The sequence below is a fragment of the Oncorhynchus tshawytscha genome, linkage group LG06 (assembly GCF_018296145.1).
Source record: "Oncorhynchus tshawytscha isolate Ot180627B linkage group LG06, Otsh_v2.0, whole genome shotgun sequence".
Taxonomy (NCBI): Eukaryota; Metazoa; Chordata; class Actinopteri; order Salmoniformes; family Salmonidae; genus Oncorhynchus; species Oncorhynchus tshawytscha.
In genome coordinates this window covers 26,822,545-26,840,099 of record NC_056434.1, presented here as the reverse complement: position 1 = coordinate 26,840,099, position 17,555 = coordinate 26,822,545, and the positions used below count along the sequence as shown (strand labels likewise).

Sequence of the window (17,555 nt, the reverse complement as noted above, 5' to 3'; positions counted from 1 at the left end):
TATTGTGTGTAGATTGATGAGGAAAACATTTTATTTAATCCATTTTAGAATAAAGCTGTTATGTAACAAAATGTGGAAAAAGGGAAGGTTTCTGAATTCTTTCTGAATGCCTTGTAAGTCCAATTTGGATATGTTTGGCTGTTTTCGTTGCATAACATGTAGAAGCGGTCTCTATTCAGGTTAAGAAGAAGTGACTACTAAATGCTAACTCCCGTTCACATAAGCTGGTTAGCACAGCTAGCATACCCGAAATCAGTGGCTGTAATCAAATTAGTTTTTAACTGTAATTCAGTTGATTGGTAACGATGACAAGAACATGTGTTAGGGTTGACATTTTTACCTGAACATAGTGTGAAATACACATATAAACAATAGCCTAAATGTCATCTAATTTTGCAGGGGGGCAATGAGGAGACTCAGGATCGTTCCCCCCCACAGCTCTTTCCGCCACGTGTTTCCATGGCAATTCCATTGTTTTGGTCGAGTTCAATTGACTTCTCCACAGCAACTATGCGTAGAACGCGTCATCGGGTCGAACGTTCATCTAGCGCCAAACTGTGCATGTGCAGGTCCTCAAATCCAAGGCACTCCTTCGATACAAGGTTATTTTTGACAAAACTGAATACGTTTGTCACTCACGTGGTTGGAGTAATAAAAATGTTCAACTGCTTAAGACATTGGCTCGAATCTAGGTTGTGCCTTTAGTTTAGAGAAATTGAACAACTAAGGAAGAATTTTTCACTTCTCTTATTGACTTCTCAAATCCCGGCTGGTCTCTTTTGAACAGTCGCAATTATTTTTTATTTTTTTCATGGTGCACAAGACACCTGTCTGATTATGCCTGTCTCAGTGCGTATCTATTGCGGAGGCCACGGTGATGGCACTGTCTATCACTCTTAAGACATGACACTGAAATGGTATATGGTTTTCATGTAAAAAATAATGGTGCAACACTAATAAATAGAATATTTAGGGAGGCACGATATATAGGTGAACATATCAGAATCGGACAATATTAGCTATAAATGCCAACATTGGCATTGGCCCGATGTCTAGTTTAACGCCAATGTGCAAAACCAATGTCAAAGCTGACGTGCATACCTACAGTTGAAGACGGAAGTTTACATACACCTTAGCCACATACATTTAAACTCAGTTTTTCACAATTCCTGACATTTAATCCTAGTAAAAAATTGTTTTAGGTCAGTTAGAATCACCAATTTATTTTAAGAATGTGAAATGTCAGAATAATAGTACAGAAAATTATTTATTTCAGCTTTAATTTCTCTTCATCATGTTCCCAGTGGGTCCGAAGTTTACATACACTCAATTAGTATTTGGTAGCATTGCATTTACATTGTTTAACTTGGGTCAAACGTTTCGGGTAGCCTTTCACGAGCTTCCCACAATAAGTTGGGTGAATTTTGGCCCATTCCTCCTGACAGAGCTGGTGTAACTGAGTCAGGTTTGTAGGACTCCTTGTTCGCACACGCTTTTTCAGTTCAGCCCACCAATTTTCAATGGGATTGAGCTCAGGGCTTTGTGATGGCCACTCCAATACCTTGACTTTGTTGTCCTTAAGCCATTTTGCCACAACTTTGTTTTTGTTTCATCAGTTCAGAGAACATTTCTCCAAAAAGTATGATATTTGTCCCCATGTTCAGTTGCAAACCGTAGTCTGGCTTTTTTATGGCGATTTTTGAGCAGTGTTTTTTTCCTGGCTGAGGGGCCTTTCAGGTTATGTCGACTCGTTTTACTGTGGACATATATACTTTTGTACCTGTTTCTACCAGCATCTTCACAAGGTCTTTGCTGTTGTTCTGGGATTGATTTGTAATTTTCGCACCAATGTACGTTCATCTCTAGGAGACAGAAACCGTGTCCTTCCTTAGCGGTATGACGACTGCGAGGTCCCATGGTGTTTATACTTGCGTATTATTGTTTGTACAGATGAACGTGGTACCTTCAGGCATTTAGAAATTGCTCCCAAGGATGAAGCAGACTTGTGGAGGTCTACCATTTTTCCCCAAGCTGTTTAAAGGCACAGTCAACTTAGTGTATGTAAACTTCTGACCCACTGGAATTGTGATACAGTGAATTCTATGTGAAATAATCTGTCTGTAAACAATTGCTGGAAAAATTACTTGCATGCACAAAGTAGATGTCCTAACCGACTTGGAAAAACTATAGTTTGTTAACAATATATTTGTGGAATGGTTGAAAAACAAGTTTTAATGTTCCAACCTAAGTGTATGTAAACTGTATGGTTTGCATTAAAGTGTATAATATCAAAGGGAGTTCAATGAATTTATAGCTGCCTAGCCAGCTGTAAAACATGAAGAGTCAGTGGTGAAGGTAATGGGTCGAGACAGACCCTGATGGTATTTTCTCAAGATTGAGAATGAGGCCAAACCGGCCATAAACATGATTTTTATACAAGGATGTCCTAGTGGAAGGAAGATTCCATTGGTGTTTTATTAGCCCAGACAAGGGATGTGCTGTAACATTGTTTTTGCATGAATTTTGATGAAACTTACTCATTTTGCCAGAAGCAGATTAATGTTGTGTAGGGCCATTTTTTTCACTTCCTATTTGATGGCAATATATTGCTTCAGCATTTGCAATGGAAGCAAGGATCAATAACATTTTAATTGGAACTTAAGCTTATTAGGTGCAGTGTTCACACCTGCCTACTTGAGCTGGGCGATGTGGAGAAAGTTCCTTTCGCGATAATTTGCCTGAATTATAAATACGATAAGTTTATTACATGAATCAGCTTTTTTTGTTTAAATGATCCTTTAAAGTACTACTACTAGTTTGATGGTTGTAGCCATCAATTGCCCCATTAACAACCACCCATATTAGCAAAGAAGGTGTGGTGGTACACACAGAAGTGCATCTGCACTGGGGGCTAGCACAATGACTTGGATGATTTGGGCAAGGACGTGTACCACCACACCTTCTTTGAGATGCTGGGCTCCTGGTCCTTCGGAGACTACTTTAAGGTAAACCAGGCAGACCAACCAACCTCCTGTTAGATAGTGTTGTCATCTGACCTGTTTTGATGTCAATGTGGATGCGGGTTAGAAAGATGAATTGCTTTCTCTCATTTCCTTTCCTGCTGACTCCTCTCCCTGCAACACCTTGCCTGTACCATGGCCCTGGAGTTGCTGACTAAGGAGTTTGGGATTCCCATCGAGTGCTTGTATGTCACCTACTTCGGGGGTCACGAAGAAGCTGGGCTGGAGCCGTATCTGTAGTGTAAACAGATCTGTCTGGACCTCTGGTGAGTGAGTTTCACGAGTAGGAAATTCTGGGCAGAACTAATAGGGCTATTAGGTATCAACATCTACCTGAATGATAGAAATATCCTGACCCCTTTCTACTCTTGTTAATGTGGTTAGTAACACTATGTGTTGGTTGATAAGTCTCTCAGGTAGAGGTCGACCGATTAATCGGCTTGGCCCATCAATTAGGGCCGATTTAAAGTTTTCATAACAATCTGTAATCTGCCTTTTTGGATGCCGATTATGGTCAATTACATTGCAATCCACGAGGAGACTGTGGCAGGCTGACCACCTGTTACATGAGTGCAGCATCAAAAGGACCTTGTGGCTGCAAGGATCAAGGTAGTTGCTAGCTAGCATTAAACTTATCTTAGAAAAAACAATCAATCTTCACATAATCACAAGTTATAATTACACATGGTTGATGATATTAAGAGGTTAACTAGCTTGATCTATGTTGCATATAATCAATGTGAACTGTGTAAAGCTCTTAATTCATCATCAAATCACAGCCTACTTCAACTTCTCAAAACAGGTGATGATTTAACAAAAGCGCATTTGCCAATAAAGCACAATCGTTGCACAAATGTAACTAACCATAAACATCAATGCCTTTCTTAAAATCAATCCACAACAAGTATATATATTTTTAAACCTGCATATGTAGTTAAAAGAAATTAATGTGGGTGACTTCCGGGTTGGATGCGTGCTATGTTAAGAAGCAGTGTGGCTTGGTTGGGTTGTGTTTTGGAGGACGCGTGGCTTTCGACATTCGTCTCTCCCGAACCCATACGGGAGTTGTAGCGATGAGACAAGATAGTAACTACTAACAATTGGATACCACAAAATTGGGGAGAAAAATTAAAAAAAAAATGTTTTAAAAGAATTTCATGTTAGTAGGCAATTTTAACTAGGGAAATTGTCACCTCTTGTGTTCAGTGCAAGCAGAGTCAGGGTATATGCAGCTCTTAGCAATGCATGAAGCCCAGCGCTTTTTATGACTTCAAGGCTATCAACTCCCGAGATTAGGCTGGCAATACTAAAGTGCCTATAAGATCATCCTATAAGATCATCGTCAAGGTATATGAAATACAAATGGTATAGAGAGAAATAGTCCTATAATTCCTATAATAACTACAACCTAAAACTTCTTAACTGGGAATATTGAAGACTCATGTTAAAAGGAACCACCAGCTTTCATATGTTCTGAGTAAGGCACTTAAACGTTAGCTTTTTTACGTGGCACATATTGCACCTTTACTTTCTTCTCCAACACTGTGTTTTTGCATTATTTAAACCAAATTGAACATGTTTCATTATTTATTTGAGACTAAATTGATTTTATTTATGTGTTATATTAAGTTCAAATAAAAGTGTTCATTGTTCATTCAGTATTGTTGTAATTGTCATTATTACAAATATATATATAAAAATTGGCTGAATAACCGGTATCGGCTTTTTTTTTGGGGGGGGTCCTCCAATAATCGGTATCGGTATCGGCATAAAAAAAAACCCACAATCGGTCGACCTCTACTCTCAGGGTACGGTACCATTTTCAAACCTAAAGACGGCACTCTACTGGTTACAAAAACAGTCATTCCCTCCTTTGGGACTCACCTGTTTTACCTGTGTGTCCTCTCTGGGTGACAGGCTCGCATTCTGCCAGGCAGCATGAAGGATGACTTCTGGGAGATGGGGACACAGGTCCTTGTGGGCCCTGCAGTGAGATTCATTTTGACCGTATCGGGGGGAGAGATGCTACCTGCCTGGTCAATATGGACGACCCCAACGTGCAGGAGATCTGGAACCTGGTGTTCACCCAGTTCAACAGGTAAAATATGGAAAATAAGTGGCTTGCAATAAGCTGTCTTATGTGTAATAAACGTATGCACACATGGTGCCCTACTCCTGTTCAGGTTCATACAGTTCAAGTCCTGTATAATACATATGCAGATGCCCACATAGTCACATACAAGCATTATGATGTCACTGAACCTGTTTCCCCCTCCTCACCAGGGAGTCTGAGACAGAGCTGAATCCCCTGCCTATGAAGTGTTGATACAGGCATGGGTCTGGAGCGTCTGGTCCAACTATGACACAGACCTGGTCATGCCCTACTTCCAGGCAAGCACCACTGCCAGTCATTATTTATTGAATCGTGTGTTCTCTGTCCTCTGAATGACCTCGCTGACTGTACCACTGTGGTTGTTCCAAACAGGGCACAGGAGCCAGGGACTACACAGGAACGGTTGGTGCTGAGGACGTAAATGGCATTGACATGGCCTACTGTGTCCTGGCTGACCACGCCCACACCATCACCATCGCCCTCTGTGATGAGGGCAGGCCAGACAACACAGGGAGAGGGTGCCCTTTTAACTGTCTGGCTGTCTTTGATCTATGCTTGTCTGAACATCAGTCTGTTAATGTGGACATGTTAACCCTCTCCCACTGTTTGTGTGCAGTTGTGTTGCTCTCACGAGAAGCTGGGTGCTCAGAGAGGCTTCTTTGCCACCTTAGTTGATGCGGTGGTAGAGTCCCTAGTATGAAATATCATCCCACTCCTACTCTTCATGTTATTAACTATCTAGATCTCTCTCTCCCTCTTAGTCATCCTCCCTTACCTGTCTTCCTCTGCTGTCCCCTCTCTCCAAGGTGATGACTTCCCTGAGCTGAAGAAGGACCATGACATGGTGAAGGATAACGTCAATGAGGAGGAGGAGCAGTTCCTCAAGACACTCAGCAGGGGGCGAAAGATCCTGGACAGAAAGATCCAGAGTCTGGGAGAGAGCAAGACCATCCCTGGTACTGAAGGGCCACATTAGAATATGGGATCAATTAGAAACATTTAAGTTGTTGTCAAAACAGAATGTTTCTGAACTCGTTTCTCTCCTCTTTCTCTCCCTGTGTAGGTGACACAGCCTGGTTGCTGTATAACACAAACGGTTTCCCCAGTGGATCTCACGGCGCTCTTCGCTGAGGAGAGGGGGATGATGGTGGAGGTTACAGAGGGGGATGTTGGAGAAATGGTGACCAGTAGAAAAGATAGAGCCTTAGATTGGCATGGGGGTTTATGTGCATTTCTGCATTTGCCTGTCTTGAGTACTGATTTGCGGATGTACAAAGACAGGAATGCTTTCCTCTCTATCAGCATTTCTCAGTCAGCATTGCACTATTAAGTGAGAAGTGCCTTGCTCTGCTGATTAGATAAATCAGTATTTACAGTACATTACAGATCCATCACATTGCAGTGGTAATTCATACTGAAAAGCTCCTTTCCACATAGGAGTGAAGGTCAAAATCACTTCAATAAAGCCATATGATATCAGTGCTAAATATGCAAGTTGGCTTTCTATCTAAAGAATATGATGCTTCAGCATAATGAATGACTGATCCAGAATTAGAGTAAAGTTAGTTGCAGGTTTTTTGCAATGGAAATAGATCTGAGATTGGGGATTTGGGCTAAGGCTTTCTCCTCCATGTCCCAGGGAAGGGCTCTGGGGAAGAGGACCACATCATGCTGGACATCTATGCCACCGAGGACCTATGCAATCAGGGCATCGCTGCTACTGACGACTCACCCAAGTACAGCTACAGTGCTGACGACTCACCCAAGTACAGCTACAGTGCTGACGACTCACCCAAGTACAGCTACAGTGCAGCTACAGTGCAGACGACTCACCCAAGTACAGCTACAGTGCAGACGACTCACCCAAGTACAGCTACAGTGCAGACGACTCACCCAAGTACAGCTACAGTGCAGACGACTCACCCAAGTACAGCTACAGTGCAGACGACTCACCCAAGTACAGCTACAGTGCCACGGCAGCGGCAAATATGGACACAAACAAAATCAACTCAATTTCATTCACCAACTCAAAGATGGTTTGCTTGATATTTATTCAAATCAGTTTCTTGCTTGTGTCAGTGTTTTAATCCCTTTATATGTTTCTGTGGTTGTCCCACAGTTTGAGCAGGCTGTGGGGACAGTGCTGGCTCTGAGAAGGGAGCGTGCCTTCGTGGATGAGGTAACGACAGGGCAGGAGTGTGGGGTTCTGCTGGACCATACCTCCTTCTATGCTGAGCAGGGAGGACAGAGCTTTAACGGGGGCTACATGCTGAGGAAGAACGACTCTGGAGATGACGTAAGGACAGGACAATCAAACTATGGCCGTTTCAAACCTTTGAAACAATGTAAGGTCAAGCCACAGTGAGGAGAGGTCCATATCACACCACATTTTACTCCCTTCCTCAGAGGATGAAGAACACTCAGGTTCATGGTGGATACGTGCTGCTTGTAGGAATGGTTTTTGGCACACTGGAGGTGGGCGACTGCGTCATCCTGCACGTGTACGAGGTAATACATCACTCAAAGGTACATTTTATGACTCAGTTCTGAGATATTTTCTCAACTGACTTGGTATTGAAAGAAATTCATTACATAGGCCCATCATGAGTAATCACACTGCCACCCACATCCTGAACTTTACCCTGCAGGGGGTCCTGGGAGAGGCTGACCAGCGTGGCTCCCTGGTGGCTCCTGACCGCCTGCACTTTGACTTCACCGCCAAGGGTGCTCTGTGCACAGGAGCGGTGCGACGCACAGAGAAGATTGATTCATGACGCAAAGGTGAGAGGTCATAGGCCACTGAAAGTATGAGTAGGGGTATGTTATTTTCTGTTTGATCAAGTTTGTATTTACACAGATCTATGGTTTCAGGTGTTATTGATCTCAGGCCTTTTGTCTATTGTTTAATTTTCGCATTCCTGGGCTGCTTTGCTTCTTATTTGGCAAACAACACCATTGCGCCTTAACATTCCGCCTATCTCCCTTTTACTGTTAAACAATATGTCACCCCAAGGCGCCTGTCATTATTTTCTCCTCCTCACAGAATGCAATGTTTTCAAGCACGTATTACCAAGTCACTGTGTTGTTGCAGTCTCTGGGCATAGCGGTGATCTCCCAGTGGGAGAAAGATGAGATGAGGGAGGCTTTGAAGGGACTGAAGAAGACCATGGATGACCTGGACCGTTCCAACAAGGCTGATGTCCAGAAGAAGGTGAGAGAGCGCGGGGGGCCAGGTCTAGGCTAAGAGGGGTTGATAGAGGTTTTATGACCGTGTGAAGGGATTAGTACATGTCAGAAAATTGATTGCAGGGCCATTCTATAAGTATTGTTTTTCATGGTTGAGCTGGTATTTCATTGCTATGTGCTCTCCTCCCCCAGGTTCTTGAAAAGACCAAGGAGATGATTGACAGCAGTCCTAACCAGCCGCTGGTAGTCATGGAGATGGAAAATGGAGTCTCTGCCAAGGTAACAATAGCATCCTTTCTAAGGCATCCCAAAAACTACAATACCACAACACAGCACAGAGATCCCTCAATTCTAATCAGAAGTGTAATTCTAACCTGGTGTTTGTCTGCATCTCTCTGTGCCAGGCTCTGAATGAGTCTCTGAAGCTGCTGAAGACCCAGTCCCCCCAGACTGCTGCTATGCTCTTCACAGTAGACAATGAAGCTGAAAATATCATCTGTTTATGCCAGGTTCCCCAGGTAAGCCATGCATCTAACCTACATGTGTATTTGCATCCATTCACACCATAATTCACAGATGAGCTCCTTATTTGTGCTTAATGCAATAACTTGCATATTTTGTTGGGACAGTATCTTATCTGTTCACTCTCTCCTCTACCAGGATGTTGCCAACCGAGGTCTGAAGGCCAGTGAGGGTGTGCAGGAGCTTAGCCCTCTGATGGATGGCAAGGGTGGTGGCAAGGATATATCTGCCCAGGGCACTGGCAGGAACACATACTGTAGCAAAAACACCACAAATGGCCAACCAGTTTGCCTGTCTCAAACTGGGTGAAAACTAATATGGAGGAGACTGGGGTGTGGTGAAGGATTGTAGGGAAAACCCTTACCACCCCCACTGGAATGATCCAGCTCTGTTCTCTGTGACTCTGGACATTCCAGGCAGGAAATTGTAAAGGAACATTCACCCATCTAATGGTTAGAAAGGGAAGAAGATGCACGAGGCCTCTGTCTCTTTCTCTGAAAGGGAGATGCACCTGCAATTTAAGGAGGGTATAAAGGTTTGAGCCGATGCACAATTCTGATGGATCCTTCAATGGTCTGTGTGCTCAAAGGAGGCTAATCACTTTGATTGGGTAACTGAATGAGGATCGGTGTATGTGAGATGCTAACCCGACAGCCTCCTACCTGATCTGTCCTCTAGTAGTCAAAGACCAACAACTATCCTCTTAAACCATCCCTTTTAAACTAATGATGGAAATACTCAATGGTAAACTGCTTCTGTTCATTGCCTGTTCCTCTCTATTCCAGTGGTCTCTCCATGTCATTGTGTTTGTGTCTCACTTCCCTGCCCTGACTGTGGGGAGATTGTAATGTAGATTGACACCTACTACAGTAGCCATGAAAGGCAGAAGCAACCTTAGCATCTGTCAGTGCCGCTAGCTTTGTAGCAGTCTTGTTGTCTCTTTCATATCTAGTGTCCAATAAATAATTGTCAATTAATTAAGTGGATGACATGACATTGTCAAATCTGTGAAATGCATTTTATTGCCACTTCCTAGGAATGCATTGTGATTGGTCCATGTCTGATGCATTCCATGGTGTGGAATGAAAATACTGGTAACGCTTGATTTCTGTTGCATTCTTTCCACGAATACTAGTAGTTAGATCTCTCTTCTCCTGTAGTTTATGGGCAATGGTACTGTAAGATGACCTGTTTGACTGGTCAGTCAGAATCTAGGTAAAGATGTCAAGCTTTAGTACAGGGAAGATGTTGTCGCTGCTCCTACTACCCCACTTAAGAAAAGATCCAGAAAGCCACATTTGTTTCATTTTGTTTTTATTTTACAATAGCATATGATAAAAACAGTCCATCATATAGATCGAGTTTTAAAATAGAGATGGAGTACTGACTGACCCAATGATAGTCATAACACCAATGAGGATACGATTGGTAATAGTGGTAATACGATTGTAACACTATGTACACTGTTGTCGGTGAATACTGTTGTTGTGCACAAGAGAACTCTAATGAAGAGCTGGAGATGCAGACCACCAAAACAATGCAACAGAATGGATACAGTATGTGTCATAAGTAACCATTTAGGTAACGCTACAAACCAGAACCAATAAACTCAAAATACATTAAAAAAACGATCCATTATCCAACGATACACTCGGGGACAGCAGAGTGGAAAGGGATCTCACCTTTCACACAGTCAATTTCCCAGAAGGTACACTGCAATTGAACAACATAATAGGGGAAATACTGTGTCCTTACTATGTGAAAACAAAATGATGCAAGTTGAGCTAGGACGTGGCGTTAAGCATCAGTGGGCTAGCTTTATTGATACATTACATATGGGCCTTATATACTGTTGAATAAACATTTATAGAGTTACAAAAGTGATAGGGAGTAATGGAATTAAAGATATAGAAGTCATTAGAACAATGTTAATTATGTTTGATACTCTTTGGTGAAGTATTGCACATTATATTTCTGGCACGGACAGCACCACCCAGAAAAGTGGTGGGAATACTTAGAAACTTTCCATGTGAAACAGGGTGGAGATGTGTTTTAAGCACTAGATACATCGCCATTGGCTGTCATCTTGGAACACGTTAGCTCACCGACAACGGCAAAACACAAATTGAGCACAGCAAATTAATTCAGCCATTGTCATATCACCCAAAACTAGTCGTCACAGAGTTCATGTCAAGGTAATGTGTTCTGTATAAAAAGTAACATAAAGAAAGCCTTTCTACGTGGCTCCTAGAGAAAGGCAGAGTGAAACGTATGTGTGTGGGTCCAGAAGGCACAGCTCTCAGCCAAGCCGAGACCAGGGGGTGTGTATAATGTACGTGTGTGTGTGGGTCCAGAAGGCACAGCTCTCAGCCAAGCCGAGACCAGGGGGTGTGTATAATGTACGGTGTGTGGTCTAAATCAGGGAAAAGAAGACATTTGAATCCCTCAGAATGTGCATGTGTAAGAGACATGACTAACAAACAGTAAGATGTGAATAGCACATGCAGGTATTTATAGTAGGTGTGCATGACTACCAAAACTTAAAGATAGCACTGTACTGTAGCTGAGGTTTATGGTGCACTACAGGAAAGGTACTGTATGTCCAACAATGGGAAAAGGCACGCAAGCATGGACGTGTGTGTTATCAATTATTTACAGCCATGTGACACGTGTCTTTGTTATGAGGGCTCTTCCTGAAAATCAAACTAAGAGAATCACATTTCTTTCTTCAGCTCTCGCTCACATACACACAACAATGGCTGGGATGGTCATGGAATTTTGGATGACGGTTTTTGGTCAGCCAAATGACCACGGTCAACCGGCCGACACATCTTCAGTCAGCTATTCTTTCAGCACACACACACACAGAGATCATCAAGGACATCAACCACCCGAGCCACTGTCTGTTCACCCCGCTATCATCCAGAAGGCGAGGTCAGTACAGGTGCATCAAAGCTGGGACCGAGAGACTGAAAAACAGCTTCTATCTCAAGGCCATCAGACTGTTAAACAGCCACCACTAACATTGAGTGGCTGCTGCCAACACACTGACACTGACTCAACTCCAGCCACTTTAATAATGGGAAATGATGGGAAATGATGTAAATATATCACTAGCCACTTTAAACAATGCTACCCTATATAATGTTACTTACCCTACATTATTCATCTCATATGCATACGTATATACTGTACTCTATATCATCGACTGCATCCTTATGTAATACATGTATCACTAGCCACTTTAACTATGCCACTTTGTTTACATACTCATCTCATATGTATATACTGTACTCGATACCATCTACTGTATCTTGCCTATGCTGCTCTATACCATCACTCATTCATATATCCTTATGTACATATTCTTTATCCCCTTACACTGTGTATAAGACAGTAGTTTTGGAATTGTTAGTTAGATTACTTGTTGGTTATTACTGCATTGTCGGGACTAGAAGCACAAGCATTTCACTACACTCGCAGTAACATCTGCTAACCATGTGTATGTGACAAATAAAATTTGATTTGATTTTGATTTGAATTGACACACACACACACACACACACACAATTTTTGTAAAAAACGGTTATGGGGGGGTTACCATCATAGTTTAATGATGGTCTCCATCCATAACCGTCCGTTACACGGTTATATGGTAATTGTGCCAGCCCTCAGCACAACATACTTAAAGTAGGCGTGTATGTCAGGTAGAGACACTTACTTGAAACCAACTAAAATAATTCCACACAGAAATTAGACATAGTAATGGAGTCAGTTACACTGATCTGAGACCTTCCCAGATCAATGTCATGGTGTCAGATAAGAACAACATAACATCATCATAGGATTACACAACAGGGAAGATGTTGTCGCTGCTCCTACAGACAAAATTAGAAAAAAAATCCAGAAATCACATTGTAGGATTTTTAATTAATTTATTTGCAAATTATGGTGGAAAATAAATATTTGGTCACCTACAAACAAGCAAGATTTCTGGCTCTCACAGACCTGTAACTTCTTCTTTAAAAGGCTCCTCTGTCCTCCACTCGTTACCTGTATTAATGGCACCTGTTTGAACTTGTTATCAGTATAAAAGACACCTGTCCACAACCTCAAACAGTCACACTCCAAACTCCACTATGGCCAAGACCAAAGAGCTGTCAAAGGACACCAGAAACAAAATTGTAGACCTGCACCAGGCTGGGAAGACTGAATCTGCAATAGGTAAGCAGCTTGGTTTGAAGAAATGGGGAGCAATTATTAGGAAATGGAAGACATACAAGACCACTGATAATCTCCCTCGATCTGGGGCTCCACGCAAGATCTCACCCCGTGGGGTCAAAATCATCACAAGAACAATGAGCAAAAATCCCAGAACCACACGGGGGGACCTAGTGAATGACCTGCAGAGAGCTGGGACCAAAGTAACAAAGCCTACCATCAGTAACACACTACGCCGCCAGGGACTCAAATCCTGCAGTGCCAGACGTGTCCCCCTGCTTAAGCCAGTACATGTCCAGGCCCGTCTGAAGTTTGCTAGAGAGCATTTGGATGATCCAGAAGAAGATTGGGAGAACGTCATATGGTCAGATGAAACCAAAATATAACTTTTTGGTAAAAACTCAACTAGTCGTGTTTGGAGGACAAAGAATGCTGAGTTGCATCCAAAGAACACCATACCTACTGTGAATCATGGGGGTGGAAACATCATGCTTTGGGGCTGTTTTTCTGCAAAGGAACCAGGACGACTGATCCATGTAAAGGAAAGAATGAATGGGGCCATGTATCGTGAGATTTTGAGTGTAAACCTCCTTCCATCAGCAAGGGCATTGAAGATGAAACGTGGCTGGGTCTTTCAGCATGACAATGATCCCAAACACACCGCCAGGGCAACGAAGGAATGGCTTCGTAAGAAGCATTTCAAGATCCTGGAGTGGCCTAGCCAGTCTCCAGATCTCAACCCCATAGAAAATCTTTGGAGGGAGTTGAAAGTCTGTGTTGCCCAGAAACAGCCCCAAAACATCACTGCTCTAGAGGAGATCTGCATGGAGGAATGGGCCAAAATACCAGCAACAGTGTGTGAAAACTTTGTGAAGACTTACAGAAAACATTTGACCTCTGTCATTGCCAACAAAGGGTATATAACAAAGTATTGAGATAAACTTTTGTTATTGACCAAATACTTATTTTCCACCATCATTTGCAAATAAATTCATAAAAAATCCTACAATGTGATTTTCTGGATTTTGTTTGTCATAGTTGAAGTGTACATATGATGAAAATTACAGGCCTCTCTCATCTTTTTAAGTGGGAGAACTTGCACAATTGGTGGCTGACTAAATACTTTTTTGCCCCACTGTATGTGTGAATGACTGAGTGGTTTTAGTCTTATCTGTATGTCAGCTTGTGTTTGTATCTGCTTGTGTTGTTGACTGTGCGTAAGCCTCTCCCCAATTAACCTAATCAACAGTATGATTAGTCACTTAAAATGGTTAACACAAATAAAATGGTTAATACCGTATATATGGTCAAATCCCTGTGGGCTGTACATACCTTCAAGATGATAGTCATGTAATTACAACAGGAACTCTTATTTTGAAGTAGCCTCTGGGCTTGAAAGCATGTAAACCTCAACTACCTATTGCTCCTAGCACCATGCAGGTGTGGCTAGCGAGAGGGCTTTAGCAGCAGCTCTGCAGGTGGGTGTGGACATGGCAGGGATAGCTCAGTGACCGTCACTGGTTGTCATGGTATTTACGGTGGGGGCGACAGAGTGGGAGGGGACTGAGTCTCTGGAAGTGAGACCCCCAAGGCGTGTGATGACTCAACCCCCAATGGCTGAGCAAGAGGGGGGTTGTGGATGGGACTGGTTCACAGGTCCATACAGTGGCTAGGACAGACTTATCTGCCCCCTCTATAGTTCTGTCGTTTCTATGGAGGTAGTAGGCCTGTTGGGGACAGAGTGTAATCACATGTAGTTCGACCCAAAACCACCATCATCTTACCACAATGGGAACATGATTAGCAGGCATTGTATAATGTACTGTTTTGGATCCCTCTCTATGCAAAGCACAAAGAAGCAGATGACAACATCAAAAAGCCTTGTGGTGATGGGTGTTCTAGTGTTCCTGTAAACCTGTCCAGCCCACCACACCTTCAGCCCTCGTCACTTTCCTGGGAAGATGGTGATCTTGCCAGCCTTAACCAGCGAGTCAATGATCAGGGCCTCATAATCTGCATCATGCACCCCTGTTTTCCGGAACTCTCCAGAGTAGCGGTTCTGCTCCCAATAGTGGTGCCAGTTGCCTCGACTGTCAGCGCCAAAGCCAAACACATTCACCTGGAATACAAGATAACGTTTTAAAACAGGCAGAGAGACTGGCCGAGAGACATGTCTGTATTGGGTGTTTGTGTGAAAGTATGTTAGCGAGGTCCTCACCTCGTCACACACGTGCAGAGCGAAGAACAGGACCAGCATGCCTGTGGAAGGGTAGCGTCCATGGTGCCTGGTCCAGCGGTCATGGATGTACTTGAAGAAGGCTGGGTTGAAGATCTGAGCCTGGGGAGATTAGATAGCAGCACAGTGTACCATGCTGGGTTTACCAATGATATTGGAGACAGACATATTTATTTACAATTCTGCACTATTGAACAAATACATGACAAAGGTTGGATGGAGAGATTTTAAATATAGATTAGCACCTTGTCCTTGTCCACCCGTAGAAACTGCTTCACAGGGGCGTAGGTACTGAAGGAGAGGGAGATAAAGGGAGAGCGAAAGAGTCTTAGCACACTTTTATCCTTTCATTTCTAAATTGCTGTAAAATGATTGACTGATTCACAGATGGCACGCCGTTCCTTTTTCCACAGAGAGAGTGCTCTGTTGATGATGTGCTCTGACCTGGAATGGGATGAGAGAGAGAGAGAGAGAGAGAGAGAAGCGTGAGAATGAGTTTGTGAAGGTGTGATTGTGAAGCCAGCAGTTCACTTTGAACATGAACAAAATGTGCTCGTGTGAAAAGGTGTGTTTATGTAAAACAATATAAATGGACTCGGGTCCAGCCTGCTCACTAGGCAGGATTAGGTGTCCGCCTAAAGTGGCAGATTGACGAAGGCAGCATTTTCTGAGCTAAACTGACCAAGACGCAACTCCAACAACAACAACATAAATCCTCACACAATTCTGCTCCCCCCAAAAATGACAGTTTCTCTCAACCAGGGGCATAAGGTCTTTTTAGGCGAGCGTTTTCGCCCTGTGATAAGCAGTGCCCACTTTGTCAAAGGCAGGGGCGCAAAATATTTTGCTTGTCCAATCCCAGCGCGCCTCTCCAAGGTGCTGTTGGACAGACGCAACGCTGCGGAGCTCCACCAACGTTCTGTCAAGAAAATAATCGAACATAAATCATGTAGCAGATATAGGATATGGTAGAAAGAGTGTGTGGACTTTTCTGTAGGCTACTGGCTGGAGATAAAATGACAAAGAGATGTAAAGAGATGGACACTTATTTACATCATGCAGGTTTCTCAAATCATATAGCCAAACCTAAATGGTGCTCAATCAAAATAAAAAAATGTGCTGTCATGTTAACAAACAACATATCCTAAAAACAGAACAGGTCAAAGTACAATGGACAACATGGATGGACAATCACAACCATCGTCATGATCATCGGTTTCAAGTTTGTATCGGTACATTTTTGACAAGCGGATCATAGCGAAAAAGAGAATAATTCTGCACATTGTAAACACATTGCAAATAGGCTCACGATAAGTTCTGATAAAGTTGGGTAGCTGATATTCAGAGCTTAAATAGACAAATGGATTAGTCACAGGAATCAGGACTAATAAAGCCAGTGCAACAGCTTGTTTTACAAAGGGTGGGACTACCACATGGACGGGCATTCATACAATTCCATTTTGGGGCAACACATTAGGCTACATCCCATGAAGCACAAGCCAACGTCTTTTGGACATTGTTTTGGGGGTATTTTACAAACGGTAGGCTTACCACATAGATGGGCATTCATAAATGTAATGTCAGGCAACACTGTCGGGTGCACCTCATTAAACACGGACTGATGCCGACGCCTTTTGGACAATCTTTTTTTGGTGCAGTCTTGACCGGCCCTGATTTCCACATCCGGTACGGGCCAAATGTGAACCAATCATAGACGTCTATAAATTACGTATTTTCAACCTTCATTCAGAACCAAAAATGAGCCTGACTTCAACATCTGAAAAGTTAAAACAAGTATTCTAAACATACGGAAAAATATATACTTTCAACATTCATTCAGAACCTAAATTGTATCTTTTAGTTGTCTTTTCAACGTCATTTTGCTTACTGGGACTTTTTAAAGTCTAGCAGCATTTTTTGGTCTAGCTTAGGGCTGCAGAACAGCAAGGACCGGAACTGAATGGACTGTGTGTATGTGCTGGCAGTTTTGCTCTCACAAGCGAATCTGTCCAGTGGAGAGTGCGCTGGTGATCCACAGCAGGTCCAGGGTCTTGAAGGGCACCAGGACGAAGCTGACATTGGCTGCCAGGTTCTTGGCACTCTCTGGGTACATGAAGTGGTGAGTGGTGTGGCGGCCTGCATCCTCTTCATAGCCCAGCGTGGGCGCCAGATTGATCCTGACAGACACAGGTAATCAGACCATGCTGGGAGCAGCTCCAAAGATAGACAAACACAAACAGAGGGATATCAAGATATC

The 17,555-nt window shown here is 43.0% G+C and overlaps 1 protein-coding gene and 1 pseudogene across 1 annotated transcript in view; one reads left to right on the top strand and one right to left on the bottom strand.

Moving 5' to 3' along the window:
• Positions 1-2,969: 2,969 nt before the first annotated feature.
• On the top strand, positions 2,970-9,278 carry LOC112253458 (annotated as a pseudogene).
• A 4,823-nt stretch (positions 9,279-14,101) lies between these two features.
• LOC112252326 (CMP-N-acetylneuraminate-beta-galactosamide-alpha-2,3-sialyltransferase 2) overlaps positions 14,102-17,555 on the bottom strand; it is a 38,510-nt gene continuing 35,056 nt past the window's right edge. The window contains exons 4-7 of the mRNA XM_024423453.2: positions 17,296-17,475; positions 15,544-15,589; positions 15,281-15,400; positions 14,102-15,181 (exon numbers count right to left, since the gene is read on the bottom strand). Of these exons, the coding sequence (XP_024279221.1) occupies positions 15,008-15,181; positions 15,281-15,400; positions 15,544-15,589; positions 17,296-17,475 (520 nt within the window). The 3' untranslated portion in view covers positions 14,102-15,007. The remainder of the gene's footprint in view (positions 15,182-15,280; positions 15,401-15,543; positions 15,590-17,295; positions 17,476-17,555) is intronic.